Source organism: Rhopalosiphum padi, chromosome 4 (genome assembly GCF_020882245.1).
Source record: "Rhopalosiphum padi isolate XX-2018 chromosome 4, ASM2088224v1, whole genome shotgun sequence".
Lineage (NCBI taxonomy): Eukaryota > Metazoa > Arthropoda > Insecta > Hemiptera > Aphididae > Rhopalosiphum > Rhopalosiphum padi.
This window is the reverse complement of record NC_083600.1, coordinates 5,218,010-5,238,530: the sequence shown is the minus strand read 5'-3', so window position 1 is coordinate 5,238,530 and position 20,521 is coordinate 5,218,010. Positions and strand designations below refer to the sequence as shown.

Sequence of the window (20,521 nt, the reverse complement as noted above, 5' to 3'; positions counted from 1 at the left end):
GGGCGCTACCCTTTTCAGTTAAAATTGTACCTTTCCATTCTACAGTAATGCACTTTTCACTAAACTGAATAATAGTCGATTCTCTTTACAGCTATTGTGCTCTACCCGAAAATATGTAGTTACATTTTTGATTTTCTAAAATATTAAAATATAAAATATAAGTACTAACAGTTCAAACTTCGATTTTTTATCGGAGTTGGAAAAAATAGATTATGGTTTTGAAAAGATCTTTGTTTAAAATTCAAAACTATTTTAAAATGTTAAAAAACAAAAATCTAAGTCTTTTTATAAAAATCCACGTTTCCTATAAGCATCCCGGATCAGCGCAACCGCGAACCATTGAGTAAATCTAATACTTAGTAACGCACCCATAACGCAACGGTAAAATTGTATCATATAATAGCTGTTTTCATACCTATAATATCATAAGTGACGATCGTAAATCGTAATATCGTTCTAAATTGTAGTGATGTACTCAATTTAGTCAATCTTACGTACCATATCATGTCAATTTAAACGTTCAGCGCATCGATACCGTTTTGATAGATTGTTTAAAATCATAGAGTAAATTGATCTGTAATACATTTAAAAATAAAAAACAAAACGTAATCTGTATATTTTCTTGTTGGTTTTTTTTTTAGATACATACCTATTTATAATATGATTTGAACACGAGATATGACCGTTTTTAAATTGTATTATTATTTCATACTATGATTACATAATTACGTATTATAGTTCTTAAAGCATTAAAAACAACGAGATAACACGGAGATTGTATTCTAATCTCTTAGCATAAACGGTTTTAGGCGAGTTTTCTCGAATTGTGTTAAAAATAACCAAATCTCTTATTGATCACGTCGAACGCAATAATTAACCGCGATTACGCGGACTCGTATATACGTATAATAATGTGCAGCACTGAGACCGGTAATGTCCATTCGAATCTCAATATTATAATAATAATAATAAATAATAATTATGTGTAGATTGTATAGCGCATACTAACACGGAAAAAATTGATTTGATTATTGCGAACGAGTCATACGTCTTTGAACTTCTGGGAAATATTGTGGTCTCGACGATTGCATCATAGGTATACACTATACACAAAATACCTGTATAACATGATAAAGTATTATATTAATATGTGCAAACGCGCGTACTGCAGTTTTTGTCGCGATAATCGTAAAAAATAATGTCAATAAACCGTTCACATCACCTACCACCGTGGCACGCCATCGTCTGCTGCATTTAGTGCATCCGAGTGCATTCGATCATTATCCAAACAAACGTTTCAATATAATAAAATATTAAAAATAATATTTTAACGTCTATGCTGCCGGTCGTCGGTTCACACCGGCGTAAAACGTTTCAGTGGTTTTTGTACGCTAACGGCGTTATCTACAAAGGAAACGGCTCGTGTTGAGCGTGTTTTTTTACGTAGAAAAGCACAGACACAGAGACGCGCGCACGCGCGTTAACTATAATAATATGACGACGACCCAAACTATACAATGAGTGTTGTTTGATTGTACATAGTACGTGTACACTATTTCTATTTTTTTATTAATATTTTTATTTATTTATCATAAAAGATTATTTACGTCAAGCACAATATTATAATAAAATTACAATAAATAATAACAATAATCAGTGTCGTAACTAGACTACTTGAGGTCTGTGTGCAAACCAAAATCTATAGAGTCCCTGTGTGACCGTATTATACATATTTTTGAGGCCATATTAATAATATAATAAACGATCAAATCCAAGTCCGGCCGGTGTTTTGCGTTAAATGCACTTTACATTCATACTTAATAGATTAAACTTGCTATAGGTTAAAGGTTTATAGTTTGTTGGTTGACTTTTGAAAAGTTAAGAACTGCTCACAGCTCACCGAGTAAATTATTATCTTATATTCAATCGCTTATTTTCGTAAATACCTGTCTGCTCAAATATGCTATATATATATATATATTATAATAATATATTGTGTACATTATGAATAACTCTCTGAACTGTACAAATAGCGTAAAACGTACACTATTATTTGAATACTTAATGTAAATTAATAATTCAACTTTAAAATATTAAACAATAAATTATAACTCCATAAATTATGTAATTCATTTTTGAGTTGAATGTACTAAAATGGCAATTATGCAATGTTTTATTATCGAATTTAGGTTAATTATAAAATACTATGAATCTTAATGGTCGATTAATCGTTGATTACGAGTTCAATAATTATTTTTAACATTCAAATTAAAAAAAAAATATTTAACAGGAAAAAAATTATACCGACGATGAAATAAATTTTGAAGACATGCCGTAGATTATGGAACTTGTACTGTATACGTGATAAATCATCTAGTGGCAGTGACCGTGTGGCTAAAATCGTATATTACATGCAAATTAAAATGTATAAGTATAATACGATTTGGGTCTGGTGGGAAACATATACGGTACTTATACTTATCTTTATCTACATAACTACATAAGTACTTGATTACTTCCATATAATAATATATATGTCGAAAGTGTGCGTATTATACGCAGCGTATAACGCGTGATTAACAGCATTACGAGGTTCGAAAAAATGCATAATTCCTGGAAAAGAAATTGTTTAAGCTATTAGAAAAAAAATATATTTTATGTATTAAAAATCATATAATATTTAATCAATACTCAATAATGACGAAATTCGTTTGAAACCCACCATACAGCATAGCTGATTTTTGATATACCTATACTATTTAATTAACCAACATTAAAATATTAAATAATATCTAAAATAAATTTCGTAAAAAGTTAATACTTTTTGAAATAAATAATGTTTACTGTAAAAGTGTTAAAATAATTGAACCATATAATTAAAATATGCATATATAATCGAACTCGCACGTTATTTATACTTAGCGCTCTCATGTGTAAGTATTTACATAGAAAAAACTGTATACGATTTATATAAATATATATATAACTACCTACTATATTTACGGCGACCGCATATATGATTTAAAAAAAAACGGATAAACCAAAAAAATAAATTCTAAATTCTAATTAAAATTAAATATGCACTCGAGACAAAAATATTAATAAATTAAAAAATTAAAAAATAGCATCATGAAAAATCCAGTGAAGAAAATATGTGATAAATATAAAACACAATTTATTTTGAATGGTATAAAAAGAAATTCGTTTAACCGTTTGTATTTAAGTCTACGAAAGTCGATTTTAGATGACTAAAATTCTCTATAATAAATCTTTTCCCTGTCATAAGATATACAATACAACGTTTAACTATTTTTGTGTAATGAACAATCGTTGATACAAAAGTTAGTTCATAGGATGTAGAAGCTGCTGCAGTGTGGTTAAATCCTCGAGTTTAGATTCTATTTCCTGTTATTGCAGTAAAGCTGCCAGATAAAAATGTGCACATTTTCTACCCGAACAAGTTTTCGTAGGGAACATTTAAAATCATGTATAATTTATACAAAACTGTGAATTTTATACAATAAAAAGCTAAAAATACGCGATATTGCATAATGGTGTGTGGGAAGCAAGCCGACATAGTTAACGTCGGTATATTAGCCAACTTTTCTCCTCCACTCTTTAGAAATTTTAATGGATTTCAGCCTATAGTAGGTATCTATTTAAATATATACATACACATTAATAATATAGAACATTGTATCCTATACATAATACATTGTACATTACCTATAGGTAATATTAATAATAACAAACCCCGAGAACGAGAAATCAATTTCCGTTTCCGGCGGCCATCAGCGTATAAAATAGTGAAAATATCTAATTTTTGGCTCACTCCATCACGCACTATGCGTTTAATGAGATAGATACTGTTGTGTGAAGTTCAAAAAACTAAACTTGTACGAGTTCAAGGGAACGGCGTACATTATATTCGTCAAAATAAATGTTGAAAATATTAATTTTTTCTAGGCTGCTCCACGTATTTTTGATTTAGAGTGAGATAGGATAGTACCTATCGTGTAAGTTCAATTTAATTTTGTACGTAAATTATATATTTTATTATAGCAACAAAAAAAAATGTCGATATGATAATTTTTACTGACGTATGAATCAATCAATGTATGCTGGCAAAACCTGTTGCTGGCGTATAGTTGCACTTCAATCATATTTGTCATTTTACGTCATTTCACCGAAGAAAGAGTTTGGTGCGATTTTCAAAACTGAGCTATGTAAACTATGCTCAAGGGAACAAAGTACAACATTATGTTTGTAAAAAAAAAAAATGTCGACAATTTTTAATTTTATTAGGATTATATGACTGGAAATATGTATCTTTGGCTGCATCACTATAATATTTTATTAATATTAGTGTATTCTTCTGTATAAAAACATGAATAACCGGTGAAGACTTCATTCTGCATAGATGTATGGAATCGTTTGCCAATATTATAAACATTTCATGAGATGTAATGTTTAAAATAGCAATAAAATATTGAATTGCACCTCTTCCCGACACACCCGTGATCACTGTAATTATAGTCCGTCCATTATTCATAGATACGTATCATATACGATGTCTATTTTGTATAAATCTAATTAAAAATTCCCATTCAAACATAAACGCATATAATAAAGATATTTTAGCATTTTGTCTCAAGTAAAAATAGATAATTATATTAATAACACGCATATTATGGCTATTGTTGAGATTTTTGCTATCAAAACTTATCTCCGAATAGGTATTATTTTTTTTCCATTCGACAAATTAAATTGCTTTATCAACATATTTTTCTTTCAATGAAACTATTATAACACGCAGCGTAAATATTTTAAACGTTTATCACCTTCAGAGAGAAAAATATAAAGTTTGTAACTACTAACTATTGAGTCATTTTTCGGGATCTTTCATTAACATTTCCCTCACAAGATCTGTATAATATTTACGGTGTTTTTTTTTACAATTTTCGTCTCTGAACTGGATCCGTTTAACTATTCATTCCGAAGCTTGGCTTCAGTATACATTCTTGGATATTACTTATAAAAGCACAATTCCGTTAAACACCTGTAGATACAAAGCATTATTACACAAGTGCATATACAGCATTATGCGCAGTACCTACTAGGTTTACTCATCAATTCTGTAAACAAAAAAAAACTGTCATCAAAAAATAATAAGTATAAAAAGTGGTAATAAGTAATGAGTTATGAGCACTTTTTTAGTATATATATACATTTATTTGATAACATATATTAACATAAGTATTTATTATATTAATATTTGACAGTCTGTTCTAGTTCACTTGCTATGTGAAATTTGTTTACAATATAAATTGTAAAATGTCACAGAACAAATTAATATTATATAATTTATTTCGCGAATCGTTTCTTTTGAAACCAATAAAATATACTAGTTATTATGTTATAAAATAATTTTATTTATTTGAAATGTTAATATTAAATATTATATTTATTCGTGTAGAGATTAATAATTTATAATATTAAATAAAGTTGAATTTAAACGTTCGTTTTTTGTTATTCACAACGTTGTATATCTACATTTTTTTCGGACGAGGAGGGGGGAAAAATAATATTCTCGTCTCCATATTTTACAAGGAGATCAATTTACATCCCATTACTCCTATGTCCTGGTGCTGTTGTGTGTATCGATATACTATAACGTATCATGCGAACAATCGATATATATGTTAAGTATATACACTGCTGCAGTGCTGCCTCTGTATATTATAGGGAATAATAAGTGTGATAATAAGCCTGTCGAAAACCGTCGGATTTCGGTTCAAACATTTCCATATAGTTCAGAAAGTGCGCTTGATACGTCTGGGAAATGTTAAAGATGGTTCGTATAGGTGAAAAAAGTGTATAACATCGATATTTAGGAGTGCGAAAATCGCAAACATTTAAAGCGCCCCTCTTTCCCCTTTACGGAGAAGATTAGCCATCGCATCGGCGGCACACGTCGTCTTCGTCGCTGCAGCTTTTAAAATAACCCGTATAACCTGTTATAGTGCGCAACTGCAGTCAGCCGTTGGATCTGATGAAACATTTCAAGAGCGAAACGCACGAGCTGAATACGTCTCCCGAATGCAAACGCATCACTACATAATAATATATCAGAAAGCCAAAGGTATCATATTCACTCGCGTTACTATCCGAATTTAACACAGATGAGTGTTTTGGGGGCATCGTAGTGTACGGGGGCGGGGGGGATACAACTAATATATTATATTGCATAAAATACTATAAAATAATATATTATATTTCGATAAGTCAATTAATGTCGCGCTCGTGTATAGGACGATTTACAAGTATATAATAATATAACAATAATACTATATAAAGTATTTATTATATTATTTACACGTTCCTTGGTTTTTCGATACGCGAGATAAAATGTATATAAACGATATAAATAATATTATACAATCGGTGAATTTTTATTTTTTTTTTTTTTAATCGGTTACACACATGACACAGTCGACGTGCATTATACACATTTAAATTATGTATTTATTAATACGCCATCGGTGTAGTATGATGTACGCGCGAGTGTGGCGCACCTATACACTTCTGCACACAGTGAAATAATATAATATATATTTAATACTATGCACAACTATACCCAATTATTGTTATGATGATCCGCTTATAATATTGAATCGGCGCCGTCCCGACGCAGTGCGATTGACCCTTCGCAAAAAAAAAAAAAAATATAATCTTCACTTTTCATTTTTATATTTATCATCTGTGAACACTTGCGTAGGTGTATATCCAATTATATAGTTTATAGTGTATATATTATATACTTAGCTATAATAGCAATTAGCAACGCGCGAGAAAAGCCAAAAACTTTAATTCGTATACGTGTGTGTGTGTGTGTGTGTGTGTGTGTGTGTGTCAGGAGGGCTACTTTTGTAATTTTTAATGCACTGCACGAGGTGTTAACCTTCAAAAGTTCAGACCACGTGGCACCACAACAAATTACGTACAAGCAACTTTTATTTTGCACGTACTGCGCGAAAACAAGTCAACGAGTTCGTTTCACAATATCATTCCCAATGATGCGTGGTGAAAATAAATATCGGTGGCATTTGATTATCAGAACGAAAAAATATTAATGCGATATTTTAAAAAATAATGTGTTCTGAAGCGATGCCAAACCACTCCGCCACGTATGTATCCGAAAATCAATGTCATTTCACTGCACATATATATATATATATATACACACACACACAATACGATTTATTATGTATACGGTCCCAAATTTACCATAATACGATACGACGTGGGTAAATATTATACACTGCAGTGTACAGTTTTCCACGACGAACTACATTATTCTTATTCGAAAATCGACTTTGAATTATTGAAATCTTTCACGGAGACACGCAGCATCATCACCTATCGTACAATCGTCGTGTATTGCAGTATGTGCCAACAGCGGGCAACAGATTTTAATGCATTTTTTTCTTGTACATAAAATCAGTCTCGGTAGATACGACAATAAAATTACTTGAATTTTGTTTTTTTTTCTTCATACAATTTATTGCTATATACGCTGTTTGTTATATTGCACATTTTACTTATATAATTCTATATGGACCCGTCGCAACGGTAACATATCTATATATATATATATAAAGTATGTTTTTATTTATATACGTAGGTGTACTTAAACACGAGCGTCGGATTATAATAACGCTCGTTTATAAATATATAAATAAAGCTTTTAACACTAACAGAAGTACAAATTTTCGACATATAAATGTTTTTGGGCTGGATACAACTATTGCGATTTTGCGTTACAATTGTCATGGCAACCAAACGAATTAAAAATTTGCAGAGAATTTTAAATTAATTTTAAACGTTATAATTTCGCGTTACAGTACCTGCAGTAAGTCGTCTTTAGCGACCGTTGATTAATGTGATTCCGCTGCCATAACGACCTCGTTTATAGAATTTAATCATAATTTCTAAAACATGTATACGATTGAATATTTTTCCGTGCCGCAGAGAAAATATCACGGGACCGAATGAACTGTACCTACACATTTTTCAAACAGTACCAATCAATTTTTTACGAATTTTTTTTTTTAGATGTTACACCGAAATTATAGGATTTGATCATATTAGAGTTTAAAAACCAAGGAACTTGCGTGGCTGTATGATGGGTTTCGAGTGTATAACGTCATTGGGTAGGTCAATTCTGATGTAGTCTGAAATGCATATCATGAAGAATTTGAATAATTGAACGATAATAGATTAATAGGTTGTGGACTTATGGTACATTGGGTTCACCTGCAGTCACTCCATCCACTCCACTCATATAAACTTTAAATTGACTTATAACTCTAAACATTAATGGGAATGGTTTTTATGGAAATGCATATAATATTTATTAGAATAAGATATTATTATTTGAAATCATATTATAGCCTTGTACTATTATTATTAAAATAATACCGATTTTATTTTTCATATATTTTTAACTTTTTTTATTTATAATTTTATACCGTATATTTTTGTTTTTAGCGTATTTAGGTATACGTATTGGTTGTATTATCAATACAACTAATATATTAAATAATGTTATGAAATATAAAATATTTTAAAACCTCAAAACAACTTTCAAAGCGTGTGTTTTATAATAAAGTAGACTTTATCTGTAGTCCGTAATATCATTAGACATCGATAACATTACAATCTGTTGTTATTATTAGTCAATAATATAGTTATCATACAACATTCGAATGTATTTCGACTTACATTGACTGTATATTTGTAAATATTGAGTGCATATAATAATTTTATCGCTTATTATATTATTTTTAAAAAAGCAATTTATTTTAATAAGTTTTTGCTTTTTCGGCTTTATAAATATCGGTTTCTTATTATCATAACATTCGTATAACTTTACTTATAATACAAAATACTCGTTCAAAATTTTATTTGAATACAATAAAATACTTAAGATCTGTTTTTGAACATATGACACGCAAGATCATTGAAGTTATCGTTCATTTAAGTAAAAAAAAAAAAAGTCAGTAAGTCTTCCAACACGATGAGTGTGTTACTTCAAAAGAATTATCTTGGATATTCGGATAGCTTCTTCGCCGTTTTTTTAGCGTCCCTTCTAGGTACTCCCGGCAGTGATGAGTAGTATACCTATCGACTGTCGTATGTTTTAAGCATATTATTATACAGTTTTGGCGTGTGCGTGCGGGAAAACAATCGAAATCTCGCAGTACCGACTCGAAGAGAATTTGCCAAAACGACAAATCGTAACGTTTTGTCAGGCGGTTCGAGATATATTATATCACTACGACAACAATAAATTCAATCCGCAGATTTTCTCCGTACAAAAACACGTCGCGTTCATATCTCAATATTCCGGTTTATTAAAAAAATAACGATTAAAAACAATCTGGTCGCCGCCCTCCCGTGTGTGCGTACGCGCGCGCGCGTGTGTGTGTAATAATTTTCCCGAGTGCGCATTACAATATTTTATACATTATATTATTTTTTATTACACGCACGCGAATTTGTTTTTTTATTATTATTATTATTATCATCATTCCTTTTTGGCACGGTCGAGTGAATTACATTTACACGGAATGCGACGTTGTGTCTCCGCGCGTATACACCTCTATAATATCATCTGTGTATGCACTCGCGACGACGGCACAGAGACAACACCGCATCGCGCCATTATACAATGATGTTATTATTACTATTACTGTTATTGGGCAAAACTAACGGCGTAATTAAAAACGGAAAACGAAAATAAATAAAAATAATAATAATAAATTCGAAATCGAACACACGCGGCAACGGTCGTTTCGACAATTAATAACGAACACCACGCCGCAGTCACGCGTAATGCTGCACGCGCCGCTCAATAATAGTTTTAGATTAACATATTACATACATACACACACATATATATATATATATATACGTATTTATAGTAAAATATAAATAAATAAAATACGTAGAGCGCGTACAAGTTATTTTACAACTTTGTACGGTTACCAAAAAAAACATTGTACGCAACAACAACACAGTACGCGTTATTATTGTGTCGATTTGGCACTTTCGAATAGGTACGCCAACTATATTATATTATACTACGCCGTTTGAAATAAAAAACGCGCGCGCAAGTACCTCCGCGATAATACGACGACGATGACGACGGCAGAGCGATTATTATTATTAGTGTTACGATGATAAACGAATGCAATAATTTTTATTATTTCGATCGACGACAGCAACGCCGAGCGAATACTGTTATAACGGTGGGCAGCATCATGTAAAAAACATAGAACACCGCACGATTTAATATTATAATATACCTACTTATCCCATACCTGTCCCGCCGGCGCAGTGGCATATATAGAAAATAATTTCAGGGGGGGGGGGGGGTTAAAAAAATGTCCGTTCTTCAATTCCAATTAATTATACAATCAAAAACAATGCCCGTATACCAACCATATACATTTCGGGAGGGGTTTGATCTCCTGCCCCTACCCCCCTCTTAAATACGCCACTGCCCGCCGGATATACTCGACCGGCGAGGAAATGAAACGAATTCGTATCGCGTTATTACCTCCTCTTTCGTTTCGAGATTAGATTTTGACAAGACACGATCACGACGGGAAAACTGTCGTTAACACAGCCACCCGATTATACAATATCATGATACGGTGGTGTGGTGTTGGCCAATCGATCGGGTTGGGCGCGACCGAACACGTATTAATATTATTATTATTGATACGAGACGACACCACCGCCCGATGTGATTTTTTGTTCAACACCGCCCGCGTTATTTATTATTACTGCTACTATCGTAAAACAATAATAAAAACATGTTTACACGCGTATGACTCAACGTTTTTAATGGCTGTGGCCGCCGCACACTTTGAGAACCGTTTGTTGCACTTTTTTTGTTTTGTTTTTTATTCGACGGGCGGCAAAACATTTTGTGCTCTTTTCGGAAAATAGTTGTACAAAATAGTTTGATTTTGCATTCGTCGTCCTCCTCGTCGTTATCGGGTCACCCCGAGTGCAGCAGCAACCCGCCACACCAGCTACGCCACCAACTCCGATGGCCGATCGCATTTGTTTTGAGACCGTAAAAGATTTACGAGAACGTCTAGTGAGAAGGAAAGTCGGGTAGAAAAAGAAAAACACGATTGATTAACAATTATATAAATATAATTTTAAGATATAAAAAAAGATTATACTTTTATAATGTATTTTTTGTACAAGCGCGCGCGTTCGTTTTTTTATTTATATAAAATAACGCGATGCACAAATAATAATAATAATAATAATAATAATTAAAAAAAAATAGTGTTAAAACTTCTTAACATCATTATACCGATTTACTTGCGAACAATATATAGGTACAGTACCGTAGTCTACCTGTAATAATGTACAATGAGTAAATCTATATACAACACATTCACATCGTACACATCATTATGTACATAATATTATGTATTTTAATAATAATAAACCAACTAATATATAAGTATATAAAATAGAAATAAGAAAGTATGGGAGGGGGAGGTTTAATCATATTACACTTATAACGCTAATACATATATATAGAAAACAATATAATAGTAATAATAATAATGATAATAATAAGGTGAATAATAATAATATAATGTATAATATTAGACCTTGTATTTTTTTTCGTTTTTATTTATTATTTTTTTTTTTTTTTTGTAAATACCTTAATATACATAAAGGTACCTGGTACATATACATATCATATGTCATACATTTTACATTTGTATTAAAAAAAATATATATATATATATATATATATGAATAAACATGACTATATAGTGTATATTCTTGCACTTCATAATATTATTTAAGGGCTAATATTAGGAAAAAAAAAAATAATTTATTCATTACAAAACCATCTATAAATGCTTTGTCGAACAAGTATTCATCGTGTTTTATTAATGACGTTCAGAAAAAGTTGTGGAAGTTATATATTTAAATTATATAAAAAAAAAAAATATTTTTTTTTTTGTTTGTATGAGATCATAATAAATTTTAGGGATTTTAATTAGTACAAAATGACTCGTGGGATTCAAATGGTAAAAATGATACAAACACCACCGTATCGCTCGCCCTCGTTTCTCTTCATTTATGTACATGGTATTTTATTATACACGATGTATTATTATTATTACAGGTAAAAATCGAATTATTGTTGATTTTTTTTTTTTTTTACTTTTGAATTTGAATATAAAATACAGGTAAATCAAAATACGCTTATAATGTGTAAGTATCTAGCCAAAGCATAAAAAAAAATATGATGTTGAAAACATTCCTCTTTCTAATTCGGACACAAGATTTTAATAATATATAATATACACACATAAACATACACATATACACGCGTATGCGTATATATATGTATATATATACATATACACACATAAATATAATATTATAATTTTTTTTTGCTTTTTTAATTTTCATAATCATCATACAAATGGAAGCACCCTATACTTAACAACACTTAAGCAACAGTATAATTATTTTTTTTTATAATACAACGTGATAATGATTAAAATTTATGTTATATATGAATATATAAAAAACACCTAAACAAAATGTTCACACTTGGAGTAAAAAAAAAAAATAACATTTAAAGACTATGAAGCAAATATTATTATTATCATTATTGTCTACTGAGGCTCTAGAGTATACTAGCATACAATATAATATTTTTACAATATTACTACGTTAATCGTGTTCTAAAGATTTTTAAAAAGCGAATCAGAAGTAAACCAAATTACATATAATAAATATTATATAATATATCATTATGAATTTTTTACGAATACACGACTAACTTAAAAAAATAAACGTCGAGACATCACAAATTTTGATGAATTTTACGAGCGAAAAAAATATAAAAAGTCACGTCGTTTTTATACTAAATATATATATATATATATATACATATATACATATATATATATATATTGTATATAAATTTACAATGAAAAATTCGACACGTATCGCACGACAATATAAAAAAAGTCTAATATATTATTTACACGATAAGAGTGAAATTAATTCCGATTGTCGTCTGCCGCCGGCCAGTACTGTGTGTTGTATACATATACGAATGTATAAAAACATAATAGTGGCAACTGCAGTAGTAGTAGTAGTAGTAGTAGTAGTAGTAATAGTAATAGTAGTAGTAGTAGAAGAAGTAATAATAATACAATTTTATGCACATATACATATATATCTTAGAAGACGTATACAAAAACAAACGGACATAAAAACTTACATGTGTGTGATTTATTACTCCAAAGGCAAGCACGTCGTGTATTGTTTTTTTTTTCTGTGCGGTATATAGATTTTCATACATATCTATATATTCTATAATATATATATATATATAAACATACACGCGTACAATACATACATACTTGCAAACGTACGTATAGGTAGAATAAATATAACATAATACGAAAAAAAAAATAAAGAGAAAAACGTAATAAAATGAATAAATTAACTTTGAAAAAAATAATAATATATATATATAACCAATCACAGCAGAGGACCTCATGTTTTTGTATTCAATTTGTGTGTGTGTGTGTGTATGTTTTTTACGGGGTAGTAGTGGCGGCGAACGACGACGACGACGACGATTCCGGCGGCGGGTTTGGCGGTGGGGGGGAGGAGCAATTTTTTGGGGGGGCTAGCGGCGCGTTCTTCATCTCCTCTCTCGGCCGTGTGTGCAGCACCTCTTTAGCAGTCGTTGATGATGCCCCGCACGTCCTCCCAGTCGGCGGTCACGCCCATGTGCGAGAGTATGTCGGTCATGTCGGACGTGCACGTGAACTCGAGGTGCGAGCCCTGCCGGACGGAACCGCTGTCCATGTCGGACGACAGGCAGTCGATGTCCATCTTGAAGTCGGACGGCATCTGGATGAGGTCGTCCAGGCACTCGAGGTCGGCCAGCGATGGGTTCTCGCCGACGCGGCCCAGCGCGGCCGACTCCGACGGGTCCATCGAGTCCATCGAGTCCATCGGTTCCTGTTTGACGGAGAAGTACGACGACTGGGCGACGGCGGACGGCGACGGGCGCGCGGGTTCGGCCTTGACCAGCAGGTGATCGTCCTTCATCAGGTTCCGGGCCAGCAGATCGGCCGCCGACTGATTGCTCAGGTGGTTGTTTAGGTTGTGGTTTTGGTGGAGCTGCTGGTCGATTTGCCGGGCGGACATGAGCGACGCGGCCGACCCGGGACTGAGCAACATGGCGTTGGCGTTGGCGGTGCCGGTGCTGCTGTCGCCGTCCTCGTTGTCGTCGTCGTCCACGTCGGCCAGCACCGTGATCGTGGCCGACGTGTTGAGCGTGTTGAGCAACTTGATTTTGAGCGGCTTGACGACTTCGAAGCACGACAGCGGCGAATCGTCGTAGAACGTGGCGCTCTCCGGCGAGTTTGGCGAGTCGCACGTCGGGCTGGTCGGCACCTTGGCGTGCACCGAGGCGGGTACGCGCACCTCGGCCGTGTCCTTGGCCGTGTCGATGGTGAAGTGATACTTTAACCGGTCCGTGTTCACCGGGCTCATCCTGTTCACCTGTATGATGCCGTTGCGCCGGACGAAGGACTTCGAAGACGTCGTCGACGACGACGAAGACGACGATGTTGTGTTGTCCTGAAGGAGCGACGACGTCGACGACGAGACCGCGGACGTCCTGTTCTCCACCACGTGCACCGTACCGGAACTGATGGCGGACGCGACGCGGCTGGACACGGTCACGGTGTTGCCGAACTTTTTGCACATGTTCTTCCGGAATTTCGACTGAGCCGCTGCTGTTGTGGTGGTCTTGGCGATCGTGACCGGCGTGGTGGTGGTGACCGCGTTACCGGTACCACCGATGTTCTTTGGCGTCCTCTTGCGCGGCCTGTATTTGTAGTCCGGATATTCTTTAAGGTGCATCAGTCTCAGCGTCTCGGCCTCTTCGATGAACGGTTTTCGCTGTTCATCCGTTAGCGTTTTCCACAGCATACCGAGCTTTTTCGATATCTCCGCGTTGTGCATGTCCGGTTGCTGATGACATATCTTACGCCTCTCAATCTGTGACCACACCATAAACGCGTTCATTGGCCGCTTGATGTGGTTTGGATTATTCTTTTTCGTCTGTAACAAGAGAGAAAGAAAAAAAAAACATACAAGATTAGTAAAAATTGGTCACATTTTTCCCCGTAACAGCGATATATAAAATATTATTAGTTATTCACTGTTGCCATCTTCGGACGAGGACGGGACGTTATTATAACACAATATTGTTATTTGTATAAAATTGTTTATTATATTATATTCTTACGAACGCGCACGTCAAACGGCAATAATAACGATAGTATTCGTTGGCAAAACGCGTGTAAATAAATAAATAAATAAATAAATAAATAACAAATGTCCTTAATACAGACTTAGCTGTTAAAAAAAAAATTAAGCTGCGGCAAGTAGGTAAAACAATTTTTTAGCATCATTTCAGGTATTACTAGACAAGGAGAAATATTTTACAAGCCTTTATACAAATTATTTTTGTTTTAATTATTATCGCTAGGTATTTACAATATAGACTATTTACCCGACAAAATGATTTTCATTTAAATGTTCGTTAAACTATCATATTCATTGATTTTCATCGGTCTCATCAATATAATGCATTTTTATAAAATAAAAAATCTATCCTAAAACCTCAATCTATAAATACAGGTAATGCTTACAATAACGAGTCATTAGTGACGATACTACCTATAGAATATTTTTTTAAATGCGGGTAAGTACTAAGTAAGTATAAATTATTATTAATCATACTTCATACATTTTAATTAAAATTTGTTTACCTACATTTGGTGATACTCAACCCAACCCCAGTTGCAGGCTTTTAAACAAACTAGGGCAGAAAAACCACCCCCATCCCTTTTTGGCCATATGAGTATATAATATGACATCACTATAAACAACAATTATTGTTTATTACCGTCGTAGTGGTGGAGTGACTGTGGCCGACAGAAAAAATAGTAATACAGAGCGGTAACAGCAATAATAATAATAATAATAATAATAATAATAATAATAACAACATTGCCAATATTATGTGCGCGGTTCTCCGGCGTGCGCGCGGCGCTCGGTACCAGGCGGCGGCGGTGGTTACTTTCACTGTCAAGGCGTCGTGCGATCGGTCGGTCGGTGGGAAGGCGGGCGCGGTGTTGTGTAACAACTCAAGGTCATTAACGAGGCGCGCTACGAGTACGCCCGCAACCTCACGGAGCGCTTCCCTTCCCACCGACAACGCGACGACGGTCACGCGGAAAAGGCGAATGACTCATTGCGCGCGCACATACACACACACATAACTACACAACAACCTTCGGACGGGGCAACCACCTGTCTATCTGTGCGCCCGCGACCCCCTCGTTCTCGTCATCAAAGTTCGCCGCCGCCGCCACACTCAATTTTTAATCTCGACCAGAGGAAAATACAAATCCCACATAGCTATCATTGCACGATTTCCGTGGCTTGTAAAAAACGCATAGGGCACTATATATATTTTAACGATAGGGATTTTTTTTTTCCATCGGAAATGATCGCAACGGGGGTCGTCGTCACTCGGGCGATCGAATTTGTAAAAATAAATTTTCGGAATCACGTTCGGAGGGAAGAGAGCGAATAACCGACCGGAAACTCCGTCTACGAGTATCTTCTTCCGGCAAATATCGAGAAACGAAAAAATACGTATATTGTACGTGATCCGGCCGCGTACGCACACGCCTTACAACTTATCTTACCGGCGTACGTGATGTACGTACTCGATAATAAAAACTAAAGATAATAATTAAAAATAAAAATAATACAACGAATTTTATCCGAAAAACCTTGAGTAGTGTTTTGTCAATTTCGTGGCAAACACAATATTACCGGAAATATGAACAGATTTTAAATAATATGTTGCACTTAAGTATTTAATATATAGGTATCTAAATTTTTTTAGAAGAGAAAAATTATTTTTAATCTGTATTATGACTAAATTTAAGTATTACAAGACCGAAGTCAATCATCGCACTCGATAATCAGTTAAGATTAATAAAATATATATATACGAAAAATGAAATTTTTACTATTTACAAAATGTAATAATAATTAATAGTTAGGTAATGAATGTTAGTTGGGCATATACATTTTTTTTGCTATAAATTATTAAATACGAATATTATAAAACCCTGATATTTTTTATTCCTGACCATATCATCTAAAAAATGATAGTCGAAAAGAATCAATTTTATCTTATCTTTTTATTTTGTTTTAATATAACTGCCGGGCAAAAGAGTTTTGCCATATACGGCATAGAACCAAGGTCTTTTGATTAAATATTTAAACACTCACGGACAAAACTATATACCGTGTTCACAAATTCATTTCCGGGTAAATGTTTACACTTGCAACGTGAGGAAAAAATAGTAGGTAAAGGAATATAATTATATAAATTGGATACCTACAGAAGATGAGATTTTATTTAAATAATTAATATTAATTAAGCGTATGATATGTACATATAATATTTTTTCACTATAAATATTAGATAATATATAAAAAACTTAATTACAAAAATTTGTCCTAATTAGTAGGTACAAATTAGATTTGAAATTTTTGGCAGTTTTCATGTTTGATATTTCAAGAATTAATTTTGTATAAATACCTACGGATACTTCTTAAAAATAAATAATTAATATTACATTTTTTTTATAACTTTTTAGCGATTTTAATTTTTACGAACTGATTTATATTAGATTAGAATATTTTTAATGTTAGTGCTCATTTTTATACCGGGTAAAAAAATACATTAAAAAAAAATATTTCAGAAAAGTTGTAATTTGATTTCACTGGATGTGCAACTCTTGCACTCCATTTTAAAAATAATCGAGTATGTTTTTTCTTAAATGTATTTTCAGAAAATATTTATATCGGATACGGGTAAAATCTACAATATTATTGTTATCTAGAAGAAAACGATACTTCACTTGACAAATAATTTCGGTTACACCCCAACGAGTAAAAATAAACGACTCGCTAATTTCCAAAGTAACTATAGAGTCGAAATACAATTTTATAGACTACAGCGATGCCGGGTAGAGTAACGTGGAGATAAGATAACAGTCGCGTAAACGTTCGTCCAAACGTTTCTCGTAATCTCGTATGCACCAGAGAAAATTGGGTCATATTATTGCGATTTTAATTTATTTGATTTTATACTTAACTTAGTTCAGAAAATGTAATAACATTATACTTTATATTTTTTTTATTATCATTATTAAATTAATACTCCGAGAATATTTAAATATTTTCTTGGTTGTTATTATTATTATTATTACTGTTGTGTTATTTTTACCGCACGACAAAAATTAAAAATTTTGGGTACCTACAATTTTTGGTTAAATACCAATGCGCGATTGTCACTTAGAAAATCATGCACGCGGCTTTACCATTTTGCTCATTTTTTTTTTTTAAGTAAAAAAAAATAGAAATAATTTTGATAAAAAAAATAAAAAAATAAATAACAGATCAGTTTGATTGGGTATGCAATACACTATTTATTTACGAGATGACACGCACCTGTGTTGCATCGGAGTACGGCGTCGGCGAATTTTCGTCAACCAGTTGCGAGCCAAACATCGGCTGGGCCAACGTGTTATCCGACGAGGAGTCGATGATGCGGATCGTTTCTTGTTTAGGTACCATGTTGCGAATAATGTGTATTTATTATTAAACGTGTATTGTGTGGCGAAAAATTACGAATCGTTGCGATCCAAAGAACACGTCGCACGTAATCGGTAAAAAATAACGAAAACGCACAAAAAAAAAAAAATTAATAAAAATAAAATAAATTCAAAGTCTACACGCGTTCGAGCGAGGTGGAGGAAAAAAAAATAAATATTTTTTCCCCGTTTAGCAAAGCGTCGTCGCGTAAAAAAAAACTGAATTAAAATTCAACGATTTTGCCGACGACGAAAATAAATATTATTATTTTATATCGAAACGGTAATGCGCGGACTTGCGGCAGTGCGCGCGATCTCTGCACTCGTGCAGTTGTCGCGGGCGGTGAGCAAACACTGACACACGACCACAGCGGTTACTACAACGGTCGAGTACCGTCGGCAAAGGCGGACGATCGCACACTGAATGGACGTACACTGCGCGGCGGCGTCGACGAGTGGCGACTGACGGCGGCGCGGCGGTCGTCTTCACCGAATGTCGCGGGAGGCGCGTTCACCACAACGCTTGTGCTGCTGCCTCCGGTCGGCGGCCGTGGCGCGCGATGATGTCGACCATGTCGCGCGTACTGCAAACGATTGCGTGAGAGACGTGTGTGTGTGCGCGTGTGCGTGTGCGTGTGCGTGTACGTGTGCGTGTACGTGTGCGTATACCAGAGAGCCTGCTGCGCGGACCGGATTGAACGAGCGAGCGTGGTATACTGACGCCGGTCACGGCGGTCGACGGCCACTATAATACCGCGGTCCCCCTCCCGTTCGCCGCCGCCGCCGCCGAGACGTGTTCGTTCGCAACTAGCGCCCGCCGCCGCCGCCGCCGACGATATAATATTATTAGGGCAACGCCACACGGCGGAATCGACTCGCACTACGGCACGCCGCCGCCGCCGCTGCCAAGCGATCTCACAGCACTGCCCGTGTGTTTCACTGCAATAGCGATTCCCGTTTTTTTTTTATACTTTTTTCAAAATTTTTTTTTTAAATTTCGTCCTGCCTCCTCTTCTATCAGAGTTATGTTTAGACGAATTTACGATAAAAAAAATGTCCCACTATATACCGTCATCGATACAATTTAGTCAACTCTCCTCTTGATATACGTACAAATTTGAAATAATGTCATAAAATCGTTAGGTTCGACCTCCGATATAATATCCGTTGGTGGGGGGGACGAGGGAGGATTCACTCTGATTTAAATATTTGCAGTCATGTGTTGTTTTTTTTTTTAATCTGTTAACTTCAAACGGACGAACGGTAAAGAAACTGATCATTTTTCGGGGGAAAAGTGTCCCGTCGGAATTTCGTAAAATTTGAATTGATATATATATATATAAAGCAGTGAAAACGCCATATATAGTGCCGCTTCAAACGGGTGGAGTAACGATGGTACACTGACCACCCTCAAAGTTCCAAACCTATACACATTATCATAGACGTATATACCTACCGATTATGTACGGTTAACCGTGCAGCGGCGCGGTTTACTTTGTTCCCCCGGCCAGTTGCATTACCGACGTCAACAACACTCGACTATTAAACGCGGAAATCATCATATATATATATATATATTATTTAGGTACACAGCTGCGAGTCGAGTGTTGTCGACGGCAATGTTGTTCGACGACGACGAGTCTTGTCGTCCCGAAAATTGATCGCGGTGATTTAATCACACTTGCTGCAGT

At 34.3% G+C, this 20,521-nt stretch overlaps 1 protein-coding gene across 1 annotated transcript; it reads right to left on the bottom strand.

Annotated features, from left to right (window-relative positions):
• Positions 1 to 11,214: 11,214 nt before the first annotated feature.
• On the bottom strand, positions 11,215 to 19,552 carry LOC132928272 (uncharacterized protein DDB_G0271670-like). Its single transcript, XM_060992825.1, has 2 exons — positions 18,688 to 19,552; positions 11,215 to 15,207 (listed from the first exon to the last, which is right to left on the bottom strand). The coding sequence occupies exons 1-2, from the start codon at positions 18,811 to 18,813 to the stop codon at positions 13,810 to 13,812; spliced, it is 1,524 nt and encodes a 507-aa protein (XP_060848808.1). The 5' UTR covers positions 18,814 to 19,552; the 3' UTR covers positions 11,215 to 13,809.
• Positions 19,553 to 20,521: the final 969 nt, after the last annotated feature.